Here is a 17442-nt window from a genome sequence, read left to right on the forward strand (position 1 = left end):
TTCATGTTTGAGCTCTTAAGTATTACTTTATCTAAATTCTGGAGACTGCATGAGAGGGAATTCTAATTTTCTCTGCCATTGGAAACAGGACAGAACTGCAGTTAAAATCAAGGGAAGATAGATGTTCCTCTGCACTTCACAGCAGGTTTAATCTTGTTTTGATAGCAGATGACTCATATAGGAGGTTCATTCATATATATGTCAATAACCTGCAAAGAAATCACTTTGTTGAATGTTCTTGTTTCATTCCTTTGTCACATTTTGTCTTGGCGTACTTCTGTGAAGTTTCCTGTAACGTTTTCTTCAGCTAAGGGTACTACATAAATACTGGAGTTGTTATTCTCTCTTCCCCTACAGCACATGTTACTCTGCCACCCCTCTCACTTTGTGACTGCCGCAGTCCTCCAGTACACCTCAATGTCAGCTCTAGGGAAGAGTACACTGTGAAATTCTTCAGGTCACCTTCTACTCCCGCATCAGCTTAGGTTAGAGCTGCACCCCGAAAAGTACTGAAGCCTTTCTCAACATTGACTTTAGTCATTGTCGATTCAGTTATATTGCTCTATTTGTTTGATTACAGAGAAACCGTTTTGTTTGCACCAAGATTGAGCAGAAGCAGATTGGTATCCAGGACAATGGTACACCATCTACACCCTGAAAGTTTGTTTTGCTCTTTAGGGTTAATGATATTCCAGGTGTGCTGTCTGTGCCTCTTCGGTTCGATTTTCCCATCGTCTAGACTGTTTGCTCAGAGCCTCTTAATGCTTTAGCAGCGTGCACATTTGTTTGTTTCCTGTAAGCTTCTCTTCCTTTGATAGAAATCATTGCCCAGATGTTGGGGTGGCATGATGGCTCAGTGATTAGCACTGCTGCCTCACAGCACCAGGGCCCCAGGTTCAATTCCAGCCTTGGGCAACTATCTGTGTGGAGTTTGTACATTGTCTGCGTGGGTTTCCTCCCACAGGGGGTCAGGTGGATAGGCCATGCTAAATTGCCCATAATGTTAGGTGCATTAGTCAGAGGGAAATGGGACTGGTTGGGATACTCTTTGGAGGGTCAGTGTCGACTTGTTGGGCCAATGGGCCTGTTTCCATACTGTAGGGAATCTAATCTTGCGTTCAATAAAATGGAGACTGGATATATCCTGAAAGATTCATGTTGGGGCCATGCAAATGTATTATCTACACAATAATTGCCCAGGAAGTTTTAAATCTTTAGTTTCAAACTTTTGAGTGCCAGAGGATCCAGCCCCCACTCAGCTGAAAGAGCTGATCATTTGCATCTCAAAGTTCCCATTAAGATGTGGCCACTCATCAGTCTGAAAGGTACCATCTAGACCACTGACAGGTTGCCCCTGGAAAGATACCACTATATGCTCATTAGCGCAGAAACAAAGTACGGGTACCATGTATTCACACTCAAACAAGCTTCACATAATCCAAAAAAGTCAAAGGTCAGAGACCCTTAATGCAACTTCACAGCTAAACTTGGGTTTGGAATTGGCTAAAACTAAAAATAACCTAACAGTGATTGTAAAGATCAGACAGCACATTTTAGGGAAGATGCAGAGCTCTGGAGAAGATATGACTGCAGGTCTAGGAGACATTGCAAAATAAAAACAAAGTTCAATGCTTTAAGACAACCTCAAGACCTGTATAAATGAAACATACCACTGAGCTAAGGAGAGAATAGCTGAATAATGAACTCAAAAATAACTGCAAGGCTAAGAATGTTTTAAGGAATTTGAACTGGAAACAATTTAAAATCAATTGAGCAACCTAATCAGATTTTATACACGTGTAAAGACAAAAAAAGTGTTGATTGAATAAGAGAAGAATAGGAGAGCAAGCTCTGTAAGGTCCAATGTGGGTCAAAATATCATGGGAGAAATCAGTACACATGCACAATGAGGTTTTAACTTTACTCAAAGAATACCGTAAACCAGTTCCAAACCATTCAAACTGTGTTAGGAATGTATAACATATGTAGAGGTCAGCAAGGAATATGTTCTGGAAGATCTCAAAGCATTACAGCATGAAGCACAATGGGATGCAGAATTATAGAATCAAACGATGCTGGTGGAAACCTCTCTGATCATTGTGTCTATGCCGGTTTTTTGAAAGAACTGTCCATTTAGTTACCTTCTCCACATCTCTGCAATTATTGCTTTTCAAGCCTACATTAAATTCATTTTTGAAAGTTGTTACTGAATTCCATCAACTTTTTAGGTATGGTGTTTCAAATGATAATGACGGCGACAAAATAATTCCTCACCTGGATTTTGCTTGACAATTATCTCAGTCCTCTGAGTATTGACCCTTCTGTCAATAGAAACAGTTTCTCTCTACCAACTCTACCAAAACCCTGGATAGAACACTAGAGCTTAGAAATGTTGATTGCATAGCTCTGGCTATTACTTCTGAAGCTCCACAATTTGGTTGACTGAAGATGGGAACACACCTCATGTACATCTAGGAAAATAATGAAGCTTAGAGCAAGGGATTATAGAAAAGTGATAATAAGAGGTACTGCATTAAAAAAAGAGGAGAGCCTGCTCCAGGGTAATAAAACAATTGTTGAGTGAGATGCGAAAGAAAGACTGATGAGTGAGGAGGCATGCGTAACTGAAACATAGACAAAGTGAGTATTGATCAAACCTCAAGGAATTGACAAAAGCCTATCAGAAGTAATCAAATGCTCCAAAGGGGAGGCTCCAATCAATGAGATTTAGAAATGATCATGATAGAATGGAACAGCACAGAAGTATGCCATTTGGCCCATCAAGTCTGTGCTGCCAGTTTTGGAGAGTAATTCAGTTAGCCCCACACCCGTATGTTTTCCCTTTAATATTTTCTCTTCAATGCTTCCTCTAACATTACTGCCCTGATTTAGTTACAAGCAAAAGGGCAACAAAATTACCTATCAGCATCAAGATATTGTCATGCCTCACTGGGGTTGCCCATTGGAATTAGGCCCTGCTATTCTGAGGGTCATCACAAAAGTTTAAGTTTTTTAAAAAATGTGTTAAATTCCCCAGGTTGTCCATTTTTAAGACATAAGTAAGCAGGAAGCATGGTCCAGCTTTTTGCATGGAATAAAAGTTCCTTTTTATTACAAGTAATTAGGCTGTAGCTATAGAATCATAGATAAACAATAATGAACCACTGGTAAAAAACTTAACTGAGAACAACTAGAACCCACTTATCCACTTCCTTTTACACACAGATGCAGACACATGAAGACAGATGCTATGGATGAAGAGAAAACTGGGAAAGCTGTTCAGTGGTCTGTGTTCACAGAATCTAGAGAGATGATTCTTGCTGATCAGAATGCTGCTTCTCAATCTTCCTTTTCCAGCCGTTTCAAATGGTTTGCAAAAGTCACAGGGTGGCTGGTTCACTTATAAAATGTCTGCAACTAATAAAGTAAAAGTAAGAACTCACAGCAGTTACTGTTGGAGGCAAAATAAACTAGTCTTCAGGCTTAATGTGTCGTCTAGTACAGAGAACAGAGAGAGCACTCCAGAGTTGCAGGTCAGGAATTCTTGTATCTTGTTCACAGCTCCAAACTGTTCAGCTATCTGTGAACCAGTTGCACAGCTGTTGACAAACAGAATGCCTTTCTCATTGATATCTGGTCAATATGCCGCAGGTTAACCAGCTATTTCTACCAATGAAAGATCCATCCGTACACAACTCCTCAACTCCGGTTCACCTGCAACCACTTTAACCAGTGCTGGACAGCAGCTGTGCAAACAGTGATCACAATGATCGTCAGGGTAGTTGCCTTCAAAACATGCAGCAATCCCAGGTTTTAAAATAGTTCTTTTCTTCTTTCAGCCCGTAATTGAAAACATAGAAAAATAAAAAAAACAAGGTCTTTACAACTACAAGACCTCAATACACCTGACTGCTGACCTTTAGTATGTGAATAACTCTGCTTTAAGGAAATTTAGGCCTTTTTCTCTAATGGAGGTACATGTTTTGAAATTCTTAGATTTTCTTTTTATTTTCATTATGACACATGCATCTCATGTAGGAACTGTAAATATCGTTGAACTCCAGGTGTGATACGTCTGGTGTAGAATCAGGCCATTTGGCCTATGAAGTCCATACCAACCCTCTGAAGAGCATCCCACCCGGACCTACTCTATCCTTGTAAGCTTGCATTTCCCATGGTAAATCCACCTAGCCTGCACATCACTGGACACCAGGGAGCAATTTAGCATAGCCAATCCACCTACCCTGCACATCTTCGGACAGTTGGAGAAAACCAGAGCACCCATAGGAAACCCGCACAGACACGGGGAGAACGTACAAACTCCACACAGCCAGCTGCCCGAGGCTGAAATCAAAGCTGGGTCCCTGGTGCTGTGAAACAGCAATGCTAACCACTGAGCCACCATGCTGCTTCTTTTAATCCTGGTGGCCTGGTGACAATCACTATCGAGTCTCACAGATGAATAAAGGTGACTCAGGAATAAACAAGAGGTGTGGCAATATAGACAAGCAAAGAACCGACACTTTGAGTAGAGGTAAGGACAAAAGAAGAGAACACAATCAAGTACGAGAGAAAGGAAATACAGGGAAGGAACACAAGGCATTTTTGATTGGAGAATTTCACCATTTGAAAAATTCCAGCCCCGAAAAACCACAAAAGAAAAAACATTGGGTTGTACTGCTAACTAGATTTCACAACAGCTACACATCAATTAACTAAAAAGCTGTCAGCGATATGACGAATTGTAATGGATGACAGGCTTTGTGAAAAAGGTCAGAAAAATGGCAAGGAGAGGAAAGGAAAATAAAGTAGAGTTGTCATTAGTCTTAATCTATTATATTGGTAAAGGAACTGTACAGCCAGGAACAGTATAGCCTGAGGGCTCAGTGTACGGTAATTGAACACTCTGGAATGCATGCCATTAGATTTAATCACAGGTAGTAGGGAGGCAATATGAATGCCATATAAAATTGTATCAACATGCAAACAATTATATACGGGACAATTAGATCAAATTTGTAGGACAGAAACACAAAACCCTGCGTCCTTGTACACTTTTTGATTTCTGCAGCATTTGATAAAGTGCAAAGGACTTTCAAAATGGTTTGTAAGTAAAGATCTTGGCTCATGGAGTAACCAGGAGACTGGGAACGAGGAGTTATTGCAGTGACTACAAAGGACTAAACATCCACAAGGAAAACACTGTATATTATACTGAAGGAAATCCAGGCAGGATGAACTGAAGGGGCATCAATGTAGGTGACACTCCTTTCAGTGACTCACTCAGTGCATTGAGGTGATCATGGGAACTGGAGGAGAATGATATTAGATTACTTACAGTGTGGAAACAGGCCCTTCGGCCCAACAAGTCCACACTGACCCGCCGAAGCACAACCCACCAATTCACCTCTTACCTAACTCTACGGGCAATTTAGCATAGCCAATTCACCGGACCCGCATATCTTTGGACTGTGGGAGGAAACCGGAACACCTGAAGGAAACCCACGCAGACACGGGGAGAATGTGCAAACTCCACACAGTCAGTCACCTGAGGCGGGAATTGAACCCGGGTCTCTGGCGCTGTGAGGCAGCAGTGCTAACCACTGTGCCACCGTGCCACCCACAAATGTAGGAAGTTGATGAACACAGGGTGGAAAGTCAGCAAGAGTCAAGGGGGTAGACGGTGTCTTTAGATGTGCAGTGCATGTGGTCAATGTGCTCAGGTTTAATAAGTAACCTGTATACCTAGTATATTGTTCATTGGAGAATGATCCTTTATATTCTCCTTCCCTTTCCAAAGGGCAAAGAAAACAGATCAATGCACAAAGGCTGAACTGAAGGTCAGATTTATTTGTGGATTAACTTATACTTAAAAGCAAAAAGGCATAGCAAGTTATTGATATATTAAATGAAGAAGTTAATGTGTCACTTTTAGAACATAGATATGTATCTGTTGAGCAGCAGGATCTTTGAGCAGTCAGGTTTGTAGAGCACCAAGATAAGACTGTTTTTAACCCAGGGCACACAATAAGACCTGGATGTGCATGAGAATAAAATAAATGAAAAAAAGACTCCTGCCTTAGCACTGCACTGGTTGCAACTTTAACCCTTGTAGTCTGGGTGACAATATAGACTCCCATCGACAGTGATAAAGCAGCAAGTATATTATACAAGTACTATTCTCAATTTATTGAGAGTGATGTGTTTTTTGGCCTTACAGTACCTTCTTGAGCTTGGATGCCACTCATTTCTGATTTTCCCTTTTGCTTCACTCACTTGGAATAGGCACTGACAGCTTCGCATGGCACGGGCGGGGGCGGGTTCATTCTCCCATCATTGGATTGGATGGAGGAACAGGAAGAGGTTGAACAACAGAAGGAATAGCTTGTTGGAAGGCAGGTGGGGAGATGGTTGCTTGGAGAGTCAGTTTAGGCATCAGTGGATACACCTCAGCAGTAATGCATGTGGAGGTTGCAACATTCCGGGATGCTCAGCAACATGACCTGCTCCACATTCCTGATGAAGGGCTTTTGCCGGAAACATTGACTCTCCTGCTCCTCGGATGCTGCCTGACCTGCTGTGCTTTTCCAGCACCACACTCTCGACTCTAATCTCCAGCATCTGCAGTCCTCACTTTCACCCACTCCATATTGGAGCAAGTGACTGAACATCACCAACGGCTATGAAAAATCACCACCACCTCTGTAATTTTACCTCTACGTTCCTTCCACAATGCTTTGGGGATACCTCCCTGTTCTGCACAAATGTGTGACCTACTTCCCCAAGACCAAGCAATACGTTATCATCCTTCTAGCCACCAATAGGCATTATATACTGCGATCTGGCCGATGGCGTTTCTCTGTAACATTACCATTCCTAAACAGCTCTGGTACTACCACAACCAACAGATCATCAGAAACAAGGAGTGAATTATTCTGCCCTTCACTCAAGGGGTCAGGTACCTGGATAAGTCTGGGGGATCCCCACCCATAGAGAGCCACCTACATTATTGTGGTGTGCTTCAAAGGCCAGTGTGGAAGATTGGAAAGGCCAAAAGCTTTCCTTCTGAGACCTGATGGCAGATGAGTGTATTACTTGCTCCAAATGTAAGTCATCACTCACGAGGAGACAATGGGATAGATGTTGATGAATGGACTCAGAACTAAGGGGCAATTCAAAGGGGAGGGAGCATAAATAATTTTTTGCTCTGTCAAAGGGCTGGTGCAACTTTGGAACTCTGTCCCAGAAGACAGTGTAGGTGGAATGATTGAATATTTTTAAGGTGGTAGTACATTGACTTCATTGCCCAATAAGAATATAAGACTGTAAGAGGTAGACAGGAAAGTGGACTTCTAAAAACAGTCAGAAGGGCAACTTTATTCACACAGAGAGTGGTTCGTGTGTAGATTGAACTGCCAGAGGAAGTGGTGGATGCAGGTACATTTGCAACACTTAAAAGACATTTGAATAAGTACATGATCAGGAAAAGGTTTGGAGGGATATGGGCTAAATGGGACTAGTTTAGTTTGGGAACATGAACTGGTTGGACCAAAGGTTCTGTTTTACATGCAGTATTACTATGACTCAAGGTGAGCCAAGAATCTTAATGAATGGTAGAGCAGGCTTGAGGGGCCAAATGGCCTACTCTTGATGTTCAATAGATCCCTCGGTATTCTATCTCCCCACCCAATGAGAGAGCAGAATCCTTTTTGTTAGGCAGGTACCTACCCTACTTCTTCAAAAGCTTGGAGAACCTGGTACTCATACTTGGAAGGAAGGCCTGCTGCATCTTCAGGCACTGAAGTAGACAGCACAGGTCCTGCCTCCTGACCGAGGACCATGTGCATGCAGTCAATCATGTCCAGCTACTTCGAGCATCAATTCCATTCAAACAGTAGCATAAGAAACATATTTTCCCAGCACTGCCGAACTGTCCCATCACAATCCAATTCAAGTCATTCAGACCCTTTGCAAAGCAATACCACCCCAATAAGATACCACCACAAATCTCCATGGGTGTGATTGTCATTTTAACTCTTGGGGCAAATCAGATGAGCTATGAGCTTGCCCAATGGCACCAGCAATTTTCACAGCTGAGCATCTTCCTTATCTTTTCACAGGATGTGGGTGCCCCTGGCAAGGCCAGCATTTATTGCCCACCCCTAATTACTCTCAGAGGGCATTTAATGGTCTCCCATGTTACTATAGATTTAAAGTCATGTGTTGATCTAAAGTGCATCCAGATCTGTATGTATTGGAACACCATGGACCTTCAGAAACAGATGGACTCCATGTTCACTGGGGTGCGTCATTAGACTAGAAAGGTTGTTTCAAGTTAATTTGTTGGGGTTTCTTTAAGAATCTTTTTTTTGTTGCCCGAAGTTTCTGATTGGATCAAAAGAGATATAAGCACACCACAGGAAGGAAAAAGGAGAAACATCAATATTGAATTAAAAATATTTCCTCCTGTTGTCAGCTCCAATACTCAAGAGATTTGCAGGACAAAGCAGCCCACTTGATTGGCATCCCATCCACAATATTCACTCACTCCAAGATCTACAGGAGGCAAGGCAGAAAATCACCAACACTCCTTAGACAGCACCTTCCAAGTCCACAATGACTTGAATTGGATTGTGATGGGACAGTTCGACAGTGCTGGGAAAATATGTTTCTTATGCTACTGTTTGAATGGAATTGATGCTCTAAGTAGCTGGACACGATTGACTGCATGCACATGGTCCTCAGTCAGGAGGCAGGACCTGTGCTGTCCACTTCAGTGCCTGAAGATGCCTTCCTTCCATCTGGCAACACCACAAATTTCTCTCCAAGCCACTCATCATCCTAACTTGAAAATGTATCACCATTAGTGTAAATGGGTCCTGGACCTCCTTTCTCAACAGCATTGTGAGTACACATACACCACATGGGCTGCAGTGGATCAAGACAGAAGGACCGCACCACCCTCCTATGAAGATCTAGGGGTGGGCAATTAAATCCTGGTCAAGCACGCAAACACCATATTGCAAAATGAATAAAAAAGAATATCGATAATTATTTTACAGTTTTTTTAGTTTAAATTCCTATAGGATCATGTAAGGCAAATGTTCGATATAGTTGTTCACCATTAATGTCACATGCTTTGACCATTTGTGATTCTGTTGCTTCTCAGCTTTAAACATCACAGAACTTTAAACGTCAACCGGTGTGATTCTCGGTTTTGAAGCTGTTTGACAGTTATTGCTGAATATTGAAGTCCGATAAAGTGTGGCTTTTTTGGCTTATGCCCAAAACTCTCTTGCATCTCGGATGCTGCCTGACCTGCTGTACTTTTTCCATGCTCTATCAACTCTGACTCTCCAGCATCAGCAGTCCCTACTCTATCCTAATTGCTGAATATTGGCCCAGGTTTTGTGCCAATAGTAATGGCCAGAGCTGGCCATACTCCAGCATAAAACTGACAGCAACCTCTGGCCTCAGAGTGTGTACTGAGCTGTGGAAACTCACTCTTTGTTGTTTGTGTTACTCAGTTCCTCCACAGGGAGCGCTGTTGCTGCCTTCAGAGATGGAATGAGACAGAGCTCACTGCGACGATGCAAACTCAGGCAGGTATGTTATTTGTTCCTGAGATGTCGGTGTTGCAGCTAATGCTGGTAATTACCGCTCTTCAGAAGCTATCTTTTTGAACTGCTGCTCTCCGTGTGATGTGTGGGTTTGCCTACAATGCTTTATATATTGTACTGCCTTGATGCACCAAATCAGCTTTGCTATGCCATTTGAGGTGAAAACCTCTCCTTATATCTATGTCTATTGTACTGAGCAAGCTAGCACCTGTGACTAGTAACATTAGGGCAACAGGCAGTCTGAGAGGCTGTTAGACGGCAACATTTGCTGGGGCGGCACGGTGGCACAGTGGTTAGCACTGCTGCCTCACAGCGCCAGGGACCTGGGTTCAATTCCCGCCTCAGGCGACTGACTGTGTGGAGTTTGCACATTCTCCCCGTGTCTGCGTGGGTTTCCTCCGAGTGCTCCGGTTTCCTCCCACAGTCCAAAGCCGTGCGGGTCAGGTGAATTGGCCATGCTAAATTGCCCGTAGTGTTAGGTAAGGGGTATATGTAGGGGTATGGGTGGGTTGCGCTTCGGCGGGTCGGTGTGGACTTGTTGGGCCGAAGGGCCTGTTTCAACACTAAGTAATCTAATTTGATTCTACCTTGCAATAGAAGCGAGGCTTATTGCAAGTTTGTTAACCTGGGGATAACAAAGAGCAGTTCCAAATATTACGGCTGGAGTCTGAAAGGCAATGAGATAGAAAGAGATGTACTCGTCAAGCGCTGACATTGAGCTATACTACAGGGAGGCTCAGCAGGGAAGGTAAATGAAACGTTGACCTTCATTTCAGAATGAATGGAGTACAAACTATCAAGGCTTTGCTAAAACTGTGCAAGGCACGAATCAGAACACAGCTGGAATACTTTCACACCTTTTAGGGAAGATATTCTGGTATTGGAACTAGTCCAAAGGAAGTTCACTTGGCTGATCCTGGGTATGGAGGCTCTGCCTTATGAGGCGATGTTGAGTAGTTTGGGGCTGTACTCAGTGGTGTTGAGAAGATTATGTGGTGACTTTATTGAAAACTATAAGATTCTGAGGTGGACGCGACAGGGTAGATACAGAGAGGTTGTTTCCCCTTGTAGGGCGTCTATGACCAGCGGGCCTGACCTCAGAGTAACAGGTCATCCAGTTAAGACAGAGGTGAGGAGGAATTTCTGTGGAATTCTTTACCACAGAGGACTGTTGAGGCTACATCGTTAAATATATTAAAGGCTGAGATAGACAGATTTTTAATCAGTAAGGGAATCAATGGTTCCAGGAAGAGAGCGGGAAAGTGGAATTGTGGATTATCGGATCTCAATGAATGGGGGAAAAGATTTGATGGACTCAGTGGTCTATTTGTGCATTCAAGTGACTGAAGAAAACTGAACTACTGAACTGAGTCTGTATAGTTGCGGACCTAGTGACAAGTCACAAGTGGATGAATTGCTCTGCGTTGTTGGGGCTCAGGGAAATCCTTAGAGAAAGAGAGAGAGAAGTAAGTGATGAGTGGGCTAAAGTAAATAAGAACAATAGCCTTCCTTTGTGAACTAGATCCATTTTTAGAGCAATTCAGCATAATCATTACTAAGCATTTTATTCCAGATTAATTAATTGAATTTAAATTAAGTGCTGTGGTGGGAGGTGAACTCACTTCTCCAAAACGTCAAGCCAAGCCTTTGGATTTCCAGTCTGTAACATTATTACAATCACACTGTCCCACAGTAGTGATTGATGAAAAGTTATGATGTGGAGGAGCCAGTGTTGGACTGGGGTGGAAAACGTTAAATAAAATCACACAACACCAGGTTATAGTCCAACAGGTTTATTTGGAAGCAGCAGCTTTCGAAGCGCTGCTCCTTCATCAGGTAGCTATGGAACAGGATCATAAGACACAGAATTTATAGCAAAAGATCACAGTATCATGTATGCAACTGATGTGATATGTTAAACAAACCTAGATTCCTGTTAAGTCTTTCATCTTTTAGAATGGGTTGTAGGCTTTAGTTCATTAATATGTAAATGCCAGAACTTCTTTCAAGTTACATTCCAGAAATGACCTCATGTTTTATTAAAAAAGGCGACACAGCAGCTCAGACAATGCATTAAAGGTGTGAGGTTAGAGTTTGTCTGTATCCTAATCTTTTGTCAGACTAGGTCTATTTCCAAACTAGGAATTTATACAATGTTACATGGATTGACTGCCTACAGATTGTGTTCTTCTTGACCAAAATAGAATGTGTCTGCAATCACAATTCTGCAAATGCATACTCACCCCACAGACTTAAGTGTGTGTGTGTGTGTGTGTGTGTGTGTGTGTGTGTCTGTGTGTCTGTGTGTGCGCGCGCGTGTGCACGGCCATGTGAGTCAGAGAGAGAGAGAGAAAGTGGGAGAGAGTCTGAGTGTATGTGTACACACCTCTCAGGTGGTGTGTGTATGTGTATGTGTGTGTCTCTCTCTCTCTCTGAGATTTGGCCTTCAGCTTCAGTGGTCAGGGACATTCGGCCTCAGATCTTCAGCTGACTATCTTCCAAGGCAGTCTTTGGGTTAGGCAACAGTGCAAAGTGGCCATCGCAGAGGATGATAGCCAAGTTCGGTACCCATGAGGATGGCCACACTAAGGTGAGCCCACTACAGGATACACACACTCTCACACACACTCTTACAAACTTACATGCCCACGCAGACCCTCTCTCATACACGTGCTCTCTCTCAACCACACACACATACACCCCAAGAGGGCGCGCGCGCGCACACACACACACACACACACACACACACACGTCAATGGGGTGAGTATGCATTTGCAGAATTGTGATTGCAGACACATTCTATTTTGGTCAAGAAGAACACAATCTGCAGGCAGTCAATCCATGTAACATTTTATAAATTCCTAGTTTGGAAATAGAACCAGTCTGACTCAAGATTGGGATACAGACAGACTCTAATCTCGCACTGTTAATGCATTGTCTCACCTGAGGTGTCATTTTTTTAAATATAAAACATTCTTATCTCAAAAATGTGATTTGAAAGAAGTTCTTGGATTTATATATTAATGAACCGAAACCTGCAACCCATTCTAAAAGATGAAAGACTTAATAGCAATCTAGGTTTGCTCAATGTATTGTATCAGTTGCATACATGACACTGTGATCTTTTGCTATAACTTCTGTGTCTCATCTGCTCCACAGCTACCCGATGAAGGTTATGATGTGGAGGAGCTGGACTATAACCTGGTGTTGTTTAATTTCTAACCTGATGAAGGAGCAAGGTTCCGAAATCTAGTGTTTCCAAATAAACCTGTTAGACTATAACCTGGTGTTGTGTGATTTTTAACAATGAAAAGTTAAGCCTTAGACTTGCAGTGGCTCAATATGTTGAATAAATTAAACAACCTCTTTGATAAATTTAATTTATCAAATATAGACACTCATTCCCCTGAAGAAAATTAATGTGACAAGAGCTTTTGAAATTTTAGTCTTTTTAAGGACAGCCTTTCAGCATCAAGTCTTTGCCTTAATCCCATGCACATGTCCCAATTGTTATTTCGCTTCCAGTATAATAGTTAAAACGTAACCTACATTTCTTTTTCCAAAATTACTGCTCTGTGGTTTGCATGCCTCAGTGGGGACTCTAAAATCTCCCTGGGTTACAGACTTCCCTACTGCTTTCTTGTTAATAAATGCCAGCCAAGCCCTGTAGAGGGTGCCACATTCTAACAGATGGGGATTGACTGGAAATCCTTGCTGACAAACCCATGAAAACTCTTGTAGCCAAACGTACACAAGGTGCAGGATGAAAGCTATTCCCACTCCCACTCATTGCAAATTCCAGGCCAGTATAGAATCAAAACACCAAATACAACTGAGCTGAGAATATGCAACTTTAGGATGGGGATAGACTCAAACCTGAATTAGTGGTGCTGGAAGAGCACAGAAGTTCAGGCAGACTCAAATCTGCCCACTCCGGTTCATTTTCTAACTTTATTTCACCTGAGAACCTGACTTGTTCCTGTCTCTTTGAAAAGAATTTTAATGCCTAACCACATGCCCACCCCCAACTCTGCCAGAGGTAGGTTCTGAGGTAGAGTAGTCTGTTTGTTCAATTGGGAGGTTGTGTGTTCTTTGGGTAATGAGTGGGAAAGGTTTCCACCACCTCCCTGTGTCCGTACCCTTGGTTACTCCAGGGTAGGAAGGCTGTGGGCTGTCTCACCACTCAGACACCAAGTGAAAACCTTACGTGGGTGGTTGAGATTATATGCTTAATGTACACATCAGAAAATACCCTGTGAAAAGTGACGCAGGCACCTTGCAAAACATGTTACTTAACCGACTTGAAGTTAAAAACACACACATAAGACAGAATGCCTCATAATCAAAACATCATTAAAATGTTCATACAAGCCTTGGCAAAACTGCTGTCGAGGCAACCAGTGCTGAAAAACTCAGACTAAGTGTTAAAGTCACATCAGGACATCTGCTCTTAAACCGGGCACAAAGGCAATTCTGAAACTAGCTTTTCAGCTCACAGCTGGGTGGCATGGTGGCTCAGTGGCTGGCACTGCTGCCTCACAGTGCTAGGGACCTGGGTTCGATTCCAGCTTCAGGCGACTGTGTGGAGTTTGCACATTCTCCCAGTGTCTGCGTGGGTTTCCTCTGGGTGCTCCGGTTTCCTCCCACAGCCCAAAGATGCGCAGGTTAGGTGAACTGGCCATGCTAAGTTGCCCATAGTATTCAAGAATGTGTGAGTTAGGTGCATTAAATCAGGGTAAATATAGAATGATAGGGTAGGGGAATGGATCTGGGTGGGTTACTCTTTGAAGGGTCAGTGTGGGCTTGTTGGGCTGAAGGGCTTGTTTCCACCCTTAAGGATTCTAATTCAACTTGGGTGATTTCACTTTTTTTAAAAATCTGTCTTTCTATGCCTTTTCGTTTTAGAAACTGAAATTGGGATGGGAGTTCACAAGACCCGGGAATCTGATCCTTGTTGAAATACATCAAAACATGCCTGGCTCCTGGCCATCATTATTGTTCACCCTTTGCAAATCCCATCATTAGAGATTGCGGCCTAACAGGAAATTTCAAACGGTCTTTAAAACCGCAGTTGGTCGCGGATAAGGAGCTGTAAACAGAAGATTTCATCGAGGTTTACCTGTTAGAGACCTGATAAATCTGGTTCACGCTGGTTCCTGTCAGCTTGTAGGCCGGACTCCGATGAAGTGGGTAAGAGTGCCGAACACTGGAGAGCACTCGGCCGAGGGGAATGTGAAATGCTCGCAGAGACTGATCACCTGTTGCAAACTGGAATGTTGGCTGGGCTCTCTGCTTTATCCAAGGAAGGCAGGGCCGCGTCTGTTGCATTACTCCACCACCACATGTCCTGGTGCAGGAGGACCATGGGCCCCACCTACCCCAGGAACCTTTCGCCTCTTCTTCTGTAAAGCCGTCTGCAGTCTGATGCTTCACTTGGTTTGGAACCTTTGACGACAAAAGGAAACCCAAATGATCTTACTCGTGTTACTTTGAAATACTGTATCAGATTTACTGTGTGAAAATTGGTCATTTGTCCCTTCTACTCTATGCTGGCTCTCTGCAAGGCACAGGCCTGAGGTTTAACTGAATCAGAAGTAAAAAAAAAACAGGAAAAAGCCCTCCTTTCACAAACCCAGCCGCAAAGTGCCCCCCAACCCTGTGTGGTGAGTATTAACATCAGGTTTTCTGGTAGTCATGGCCACCATCCACACAGACAGTTTGAATTGCCAGGTGCAATGCGGAGGTTACCCAGAGACTGGCCAAGGAACCAGTCTTAGTGTTGTCCCATCTGCGAGAGAAGGAACAAAATAATAAATAAAAACAGCCTCCAGTCTTCATCCCTCACACTCTGTCCATGCACAGTCAATTTCAGCCCATATTGGCCTGTGCCCTTTCACCCAGCCTACAGTTTCCCATGCCCTCCATGCCAATCCACCCAACATGCCAATCAATTCTCCAATACCAATCTCCCATGGACCCTCATGTCAAACTATGTCCCTTTATCTACCCAGTGTGCCTTTGTAGCATCTGTGCAACTCATTAGTATCATGAGGAGCATAGACAGGATGAATAGCCAAGGTTTTTTCCCCAAGGTAGGTGTCGCCAAATCTAGAGGGGTAAGATTTAAAATGACCTGTGGATAAATGTTTTCACGGAGACGGTGGTGAGTGGATGGAGCTGCCAGAGGAAGTGGTAGAGGCAGGTACAATCACAACGTTTAAAAGACATTTGGAGAGATACAAGGATAGGAAAGGTTTGGGAAACCTGGTTGGCATGATTGAGTTGGGCTGAAGGGCCTATTTCCATGCTGTCTATGACTCTATGACTCTAACTCAGTTCCTTGCCATCCACCTCTTTATACCACGCCAACTCACGTAGTTTCCACAATAGACAGACCTTAGGACCCATGCTGAAATTTTTAAAATCTTAAGTGTCTTTGGATGAATTCATTTTTAAAGGATAAAAAGTCATTAATTGCATGTGTCTTCCTTTAATCATTCATAAGAACAAGCACAAGAACAAACAAAACAAAAACAGAAATTGCTGGAGGAACTCAGCAGGTCTGGCAGCATCTGTGAAGAGAAAGCGAAGTCATTGTTTCAGGTCCAGTGAGCTTTCATCACAGCACAAAGAGCAAACACTTGTGTTGATAATCCCACTTCAAAGACTTTATCACATCTATAATCAAACTGGTAGGTTATGAAATCCGTCATTCAGCATTAATCCTGGGATGATAATCCTCAGGCTTATGTTAACTGACAGAGTGAAATACCAAGCACTGACATTTTGTTGTAAAAAGGCGCTGCAAATAGACTTTCAAATGGTTTAAGGGAAGATTTCATTCACGCACTTTCTATGCACACTCATGTCAATGTTTAACAAACCCTAAAGGGCACCTGACCTCTCACAGAATTCTTAACCACTCCAAACATTGTCCAAGGACTACATCAAAGCAGCCACCATGCCCCTTCAAAATGGTGCTCTCCATCTCTGAAGAACTCTTGTAGGTTTGGACCGTAGCCTATTGTCAAGATTAGTGGTGTTGGAAAAGCATCTGAGGAGCAGGAGAATCAACGTTTCGGGCAAAGGTCCTTCATCAGGAATAATGAAGGAATTCATCAGGAAAGCCTCATTCCTGATGAAGGACTTTTGCCCGAAACATTGATTCTCCTGCTCCTCAGATGCTGCCTGACCTGCTGTGCTTTTCCAGCACCGCTCTAATCTTGACTCTGATCTCCAGCATCTGGAATCCTCACTTTCGCCTGAGTCTTTTGTGTCTAAAGTGCACAAGTCATGTTTTGGATAGACCACTAATGAGAAGTAATCCAATTGAAAGGCAGCTACACTTCATTATATGCAGCTGCCTCTGGGAACCACATGGAAGACTGGACTGAGTTATCAGCAAGCATACTAATTGTTAAAATGTAATGGTATTATTAGAAACTAACATCTAAGCTTATAGCTTCCCAACACCTTTACTAGATTTGCTTCTTTGTTGTACAGTTATGTCGGAAGTTTTAGAAGTAGGGGATAGTATAGGAAAGACAGCAAGGTACAGGGAATCTGGTGAAGTAACTCCACAGAGGCCGGTATCCTGACACCAAGTTACCCTTTATTTACATGTGGAAAGTCCTTGATACTGATCCAGCTCCCTCAGAGCCAGTTGTCAGTGAACAGACCTCTGATATTCCTGGTTTTTAAAATATATTTTATTGAACAAATCACAGTTTACAAAAGAATTAACATCTACAGCTGTGTACAGAGAAACAGCAATTTTACAAGAGAGACAAATGGCAAAGCCAGGCCCCAACGCCTGACATTC

The 17442-nt window shown here is 43.0% G+C and overlaps 1 protein-coding gene across 1 annotated transcript in view; it reads right to left on the minus strand.

Annotated features, from left to right (window-relative positions):
- LOC132833291 (thrombospondin type-1 domain-containing protein 4-like) overlaps positions 1-17442 on the minus strand; it is a 456799-nt gene that overhangs the window by 378712 nt on the left and 60645 nt on the right. Inside the window, exon 4 of the mRNA XM_060851456.1 lies at positions 14740-15065. Within this exon, the coding sequence (XP_060707439.1) occupies positions 14740-15065 (326 nt within the window). The remainder of the gene's footprint in view (positions 1-14739; positions 15066-17442) is intronic.

Source organism: Hemiscyllium ocellatum, chromosome 36 (genome assembly GCF_020745735.1).
Source record: "Hemiscyllium ocellatum isolate sHemOce1 chromosome 36, sHemOce1.pat.X.cur, whole genome shotgun sequence".
In the NCBI taxonomy this organism is placed as follows: domain Eukaryota; kingdom Metazoa; phylum Chordata; class Chondrichthyes; order Orectolobiformes; family Hemiscylliidae; genus Hemiscyllium; species Hemiscyllium ocellatum.